Source organism: Larimichthys crocea, chromosome VIII (genome assembly GCF_000972845.2).
Source record: "Larimichthys crocea isolate SSNF chromosome VIII, L_crocea_2.0, whole genome shotgun sequence".
Taxonomy (NCBI): domain Eukaryota; kingdom Metazoa; phylum Chordata; class Actinopteri; family Sciaenidae; genus Larimichthys; species Larimichthys crocea.
The window spans coordinates 14,231,795-14,238,377 of NC_040018.1; the positions used below are offsets into that span (position 1 = coordinate 14,231,795).

General features: G+C 38.8%; 1 protein-coding gene across 3 annotated transcripts in view; it reads left to right on the top strand.

Annotated features, from left to right (window-relative positions):
- Positions 1 to 4,480, top strand: part of myo1ea (myosin IEa) — a 48,134-nt gene extending 43,654 nt beyond the window's left edge. For 2 of the 3 annotated variants that reach the window (XM_010737625.3, XM_027281721.1), the window contains 6 exons: positions 115 to 272; positions 430 to 519; positions 605 to 809; positions 1,496 to 1,531; positions 2,641 to 2,810; positions 2,891 to 4,480. In XM_010737625.3, coding sequence (XP_010735927.1) covers positions 115 to 272; positions 430 to 519; positions 605 to 809; positions 1,496 to 1,531; positions 2,641 to 2,810; positions 2,891 to 2,967 — 736 coding nt within the window. In that variant the 3' untranslated portion in view covers positions 2,968 to 4,480. The remainder of the gene's footprint in view (positions 1 to 114; positions 273 to 429; positions 520 to 604; positions 810 to 1,495; positions 1,532 to 2,640; positions 2,811 to 2,890) is intronic. The other variant, XM_010737626.3, reaches the window with a different exon arrangement.
- Positions 4,481 to 6,583: the final 2,103 nt, after the last annotated feature.

The window sequence follows — 6,583 nt, forward strand, 5'->3', positions numbered from 1 at the left end:
CTTCATTGTTAATTACACTTGGGGTCAGACTCAAATAAATGCACTAATGAACTATTTTAAACAAAATGTAACTTCAGCTTGAGTTCTACAAAACTTTCTTTTTGGGTTCCTCAGACTGGAGCTGAAATTGAAGAAGGAGAACTGGGGTTTCTTGAGTGGTGGTGGTACTCGGCAGGTCATGTTTATCCAGGGTCAGGGAGACATGCCTGTACTGAAGCCTTCGAACAAATCTCTGCAGGTCAGCATCGGCCCTGGACTTCCGAAGAATACACGTGAGTATAAAAACAGACCCAAAGTAAAAAATTGAAATAGTAACTCCAGTTACTCATCACTCACATTTGAGCCTTATTATTTAAAAACAGTTAGTGCTGACAATATAAACTACATATAAACATTTTTTATATGTGGCTAAAAAAATCTCATCCTCAGGCCCCACTCGGAAGAGCTTCACTCAGAGTCGCTCCAATACATCCAGAACTCACCAGAATATCCCCTCTCGGGCTGCACCAGGACCTCCAGGTACAATGTTAAACTATCTCAAAAGATTTGTAGCAGCTTTCTTGCATCCAGCAGGATCCATCTTTATCTTTCTTTTGTTTTACAGTCGCTCACCAGAATGGTGGCCTGAAAAACTCCAACCACGTAGCCAATCAGAGGAACTCACAGCATCACAACCAGAGGCATCCCTCAAGCGGCAACTCTACACGGCCCTTCCTGCCCAGCAACATTAACCAGCCGAAGGACCGAGGAGGCAGTCGGCCACAGCCCAACCTAGACTGTCTGAGAGTGCCTGACCAAGGAGCTGCAGGGTGAGAAACTGACACAAACACAGTGAAAGCACAAAACACACAGGAGTAGACAAACACATGCAGAAGACATGCAGAGCTTCACTGCTACTGTACAAACATTATAATCTGCAGATAATTTGAAGCTGTTTTCATATGTAACTTTGAAAACACAGCTGTATCATTTTATATCAGTCCCAATCACATATTAGCATCTTTGTTGACACCTCACTGCATAAAAATAAAAATCTCAGTGTCACCTTGCCAAAGAAGCCTTTCTGCCAGAACCAACTGAGTTTGTTGGTTCTGATCTGTCACATGTCACTCTCATATTAACATACTGAGTGGCAGACCATTTAAATATATGATGATTTATGATGCTAATTATCATTCAGCCTTATGACTCCACTCTGTAGCAGTGTTTTTAAATGTGATCAGGTTCGTTCACAGTTCCCATTTGGTAAATTAGATTTTTGTATCAACTCTATTAATAAATGTATTATCACATGTAAGATAATTTATGTATATTTGATCAAAATGTTTGATCTATTTTGTATCATTTAACTGTTGAATGTGATCAGGTCTCACGCCACATGCACAATTACATTTTTTATTTTTTTTTAATGGCCACAGGTACCGTAGACACACACTCATACACACACTGGTGTTTCTGTAATTTGGTATAATTTGGATGATTTATTCTTTTGTAGTAATGGAGACAGACGGCCAACTTCAAATGGAGGAATGTGAGTTGGAGCGTTTGCAGTGTTTTGGGTGGTGGTGCAGGACTAGTAAAGCTTTAAGCAGCAGGATATGTTTCTGCTTCTTCTCTTGTAGATTTTTAGTTCAAACTCTCTAAAGGAGCCCGACTGTAGTCTGCAACTAATATTTCATTTTTCTGCTGCTGCTGCTCAGTTTCTCTGGAATCAAATTGGAATTCTTTTACAATTCATTTTAATGTGAGCGATCTTTCATTTCTGCAATGAAAGATCATTGAAAGAGTTTTTGTAGCCAAAGAATCCCTGCTGTGCACCTCCTCTGATGGCTCATTGAAATCTGGGAATATGTTTTATTTAGGAGATGAACGTTGTGGATGTACAGAGACCTCACTGACCAGCATAAATATTAAGACTCAGTGAATGCATATTTCACATATGTATAAACTAACTATTTCATAGTTTGCTCAGCGCTGACTCCGGTGATGCCACTTCGACTATGCTGAATTATTTGATCCTCAGTTAGTAGAGCCGTTAAGTTAAGTTGTTCATTTTCAGTCTTTAGTGTTATTACATTTGGCTTTGATAAAAATCATTTGAAAAGAGAATATACCGTAAACACGATGTACGTACAGGGTGTTCTTAAAGGTACCACTGACTCTGGATCAACACTCACAACGTTTGGGTTCATTTGTGAAAGTGTGACTCAATCACCATCTTGTGGCTGTTTTGTGAACAACTGCATTTTGTTCAAATGAAGCAGGAAGCATTATTCACGCTACACTACACAAGCATTTCTTTATGCTCCTGTAATGAGTGTGTGACATATTCATCCAAGAGGATTTCCAGGTGCTGTAAATAAAGAACACACCTTGTTTTTGACTTGATCAGTGTGTTTTCTGGCAGCTGTGGAAAAATCTAAATTACAAAATTAGAGTCAAAATGTTTTTATGTGACAAAATGGTGATTATGTGTGCACACATATTTTTGGGATATACTTTGTTAAAGTGTAATATCCCATAAAAACACTCCACTTTCCTTTAGCTAAACTTCACAGCCACTGCAGCACTGTGAAATGAATGTTTCACGTGCTCTCCTGCAGATGTTGACACTTGTGTGTTTTTCTTTTAATGTCTCAGAGCCCACAGACCATCAGCCAGCAGGCCTGCACCAGGAGGAGGACGACCCAAACCTGCACCCAAACCTAAACCCCAAGTGCCCCAGTGCAAAGCTTTGTATGCCTACGACGCTCAGGACACAGACGAGCTCAGCTTCAACGCTGATGACGTTATCGACATCATCAAAGAGGGTAAGTGCATGAAGGGACATTTACCGGGCTTTTTTTATCCTATGAAATGTGACACTAATCTGGTCACGTCTGTTGGTCAGATGCCTCCGGGTGGTGGACAGGACGACTGCGTGGAAAGCAGGGACTTTTCCCTAACAACTACGTCACCAAGATCTAGAGGCTGCCGGTTTACAGCACAAGGAGGAGAGCCTGCCACATCCCTGCTGACCCTCTCAGAGGACGGGATGGAGCTTCCAGTCAGAGAAAGAAACACTGTGAGATTTCCAGAGGAGAGAAACTCACACTTCCTCACTACTGCCTTCGTAGTAAATGAATGTGACTCTCGGTTACACCACAAGACCAAAAGACCATCAGGCTTGAAGTGAGGCTCTGCTTTAAAGACTGTTTGACCCTGGGGTCTGTTTCCCTCCACAGTCCCTTTGAGTACTGAACAAAACTATTTATTGTATTTATGGCTTTCTGTGTTCTTCTTACTGTCATTTATATCTTGCTGAGGATTTGAACTCAAACATTTTGATGCGTTGGAATGAAGTATGCTTTAATCTGTGGGACCAGGCTGTGATTTTTATTCTCAACACGTCGTTTTTTTTGTTTTTGTTTTTTTTAGATGGAGGTTTGATTTCTGAATCAGAGGAAGGTCGTCTCAGTGTCATAACTGAAATGACTGTTACTTTACCTGGAATATTTATTTTGGTGCAAAACTGTAACTACTTACAGGGGAACAGAGCTTCAGTAAAAATGGTCACACTGTGATTTGTATTGATTTTAAAAATGTCGACACAATATCAGTTTTAATAGCTGTTCCACACGTGCAAAAAAACTTTCAAAGGGCAAAGCGGTGAATCACCTGGAAAATCACCTTCTTTTTTTTATTGTTGTTGTTGTTTTTTTCTATCACACCAGTATATTTTTGACACAGAGAAGAGGCCATGTATACTGTAACCAGAGCATGCTGTCTGTGGTGTATTAGCACTTTATTGGTACAGGTACTACCTTGGACACAGACATTGTCACTCATTCATGCCACAGCCAGTAAGTCAAGTCGATGAAGGACAGGTTGCCAAGCTAGCAATAAGCCGAGTTACTGAGGAGAATGATGATTTGTTTACATGAAATGATAAAACAGGCATTTTAGATCTGATTCTGTATATGTGTTCATATTTAGAAGTACGCCTGTTGTTGGTTAGGATTTAAATTAATTGTTTTTGTATTTTCTCTGAAGGATTTTAGTATTCTGTTATTCTTTCTGCTTTTGATACTCACAGGGCTGCTTTATTTCCAGTTTATCTACACATAGTTCATAGCGGTTCTCACGGACGAGGGTGAATGGATTTTTGTTTTATCGAGTGCAAAGGTTTTTTTTTTTAAGGTGAAAGAAATTTGTTGACATTTTTCCGTGGCACTACGAAGAATTCCTTTTGCTCCTGCTCGACTGTTTTCTGCATTTTTTTGCACTGCTGTTGCATTACTTACACATTCCTTATCCTTATTTGTTTTTGGTTTTTTTTAATCAAATAATCTCATAATGCTCTAGTCAGTGAAAACTGCTGGGACTTCTGTCACAAATCTTCTGCATCATCAGATATTAGTTAAATCTTGGATGGCTGAAAACATCCTTGTGCAATACAAAACAGTAGATTTTAATAAAGCATGTAATATTGTATATTTAACTGCTTTGTTTTGTTTTTATTATATTATTAGAGAATCCATTAAATAAACAATTATCAAGGACTGCAAGACCTTGAAGCTTCTTCAACAGGTGCATTTTAACCAAACCCCATTAAATAATCATCAATATTGATTTTATTGCCAAGATATTGCTAAAATACTTTTTTTCATATAATAAATTAATTTTACTGTTTAAATATAGTTTTTAATGAATATAATTGTTTATTTAGAAGCAGTGACAGGTTTTACCCACACGACTGGACTCTTTTTAAGGGTTCTCTCTTTCTGTTAGCAATAAAGTTCTGGTGAGAAAATAAAGCGCTGTATTTTTATGATTTATGCATTCCTTCATTATGAAACATGATGTCCATCTATTTTCTGCAACGTCTGGCTGGCGCCTGCATGTCTTGGCATGGACTGTGGGAGGAAGCTGTAGCATTTGTACCCGGGGAGAACATAAAATTCCACACAGAAAGGTTCAAACCGAGGTTCAAACCAGGAACCTTCTTGCTGTGTCACCTCAAAGACACGATGCGTAAACTGAAATTTAAGTCACTAAAACCCCAGATTATGAGAATGCAGGGGACATGACTTCAGGAACTGTCCTCACTACTGTCGCATCATGATTCTTGGGATTTTTGCTCCAACAATAAATGGGACAGAATTACATTACATTACATTGCATTTAGCAGACGCTTTTATCCAAAGCGACTTACAGAGGAGGACATACATTTATATCTAGTTTTATGTGACACCTTTCACTAAGATAATAAAGGCATTTTATTTCCAATAGACTTTTTTCACAGCAGCCATTTTGACATGAAAAAGTTGGTAAACACAAGTGTTACCAATGATGGCAATTAAGGTTTCATTCCATTCAGGTCAAACAGAGTCAGGGTGCTGCTGTGGTGTGTGTTGGCTCACTGGAAAGTCTCTGCTGCAATAAATGGAAATGAGCCTTAATTAATATCACTGGAAACACCTGTGTCGATCCTGCTGTTTCATGTCAAAATGGCTGCTGTGAAGAAGGTCTATTTCCAGTAGGATAAGCAAATGAGCTGATGGCTGTCTCACACACACACACCTGTGCTCTTTCTTGTATGACAAACCTGCAAATGCCAGCTGTTCATTTTATGCAACAGTCCTTTTGCTATTAACCTACAAAAGGTTTCCTTCCTTTCCTGTGTTTTTCTAATAAACACTAAATGGTTTTCAGAGTACACTGACATGATACAGTAGTTTGTTGCAGCTCCTGCAGTGTACCAGTGATGCCACTATTGCTGCATTATTTGTGGCCTACTGTATGTACAGCTGTGTAGTGATCCATAAAAGCATAAATCTGAGGCTGTACATAGTCTCAAATGGGATTATAAAATGTAGTCCTACAGTGTTTTTACTCACATTTTCCACTCTCTAACATCTCATCTCTAACCCAGATTCAACTAAACATAGAGAAGAACTGATGATTCAATGCCAATCAGTACATTCATTTCTGTCTCCTAAAGAATAAAGACACAATATGCACTTAAGGCTCACGTTGTAGGCTCTATCATGGATCTTATGTCGCTTTTTTTGGTCACATCTTTGCATGAAGATATGATTTGGAACTGCTCTTCTAGTTTTTTGTGCCCGCCTAGATATTCTTGGTGCTTTGTCCACCTTGTGGCTGCAGTAGATACTGCATTTGTTCTCATGTTCACCATTTAGTGCTACAAACCTCATTTGATGTTAATCAGTCAGGCTAAAAAAAACATTAACAGACATTCCTATATATTACTCTAAAACCTCCATACTTTTATTATGAATGGTACATCAGCCTGGTACTAAGGAGGCATTATCTTTATTTCAGAAAACTGACCTCATTAGGCCCAACTCTGATCCAGTCACACACATGAGAAACCTGTGTTTGCAATTGAGGCTGGAAAATTCTGACCTCAGGTATAGATACTGAGGACAGTACCATAAAATGCATATCATATCATATACTAAATACTCACTAGTATTCTTTGCCTTTGTGGCAGTGGCATTTATATGTTAAATCTTGCTGCCAAATCACGAGTAAAATTAACTGAAATATATATGAATAATACACAACTCGGGGGACA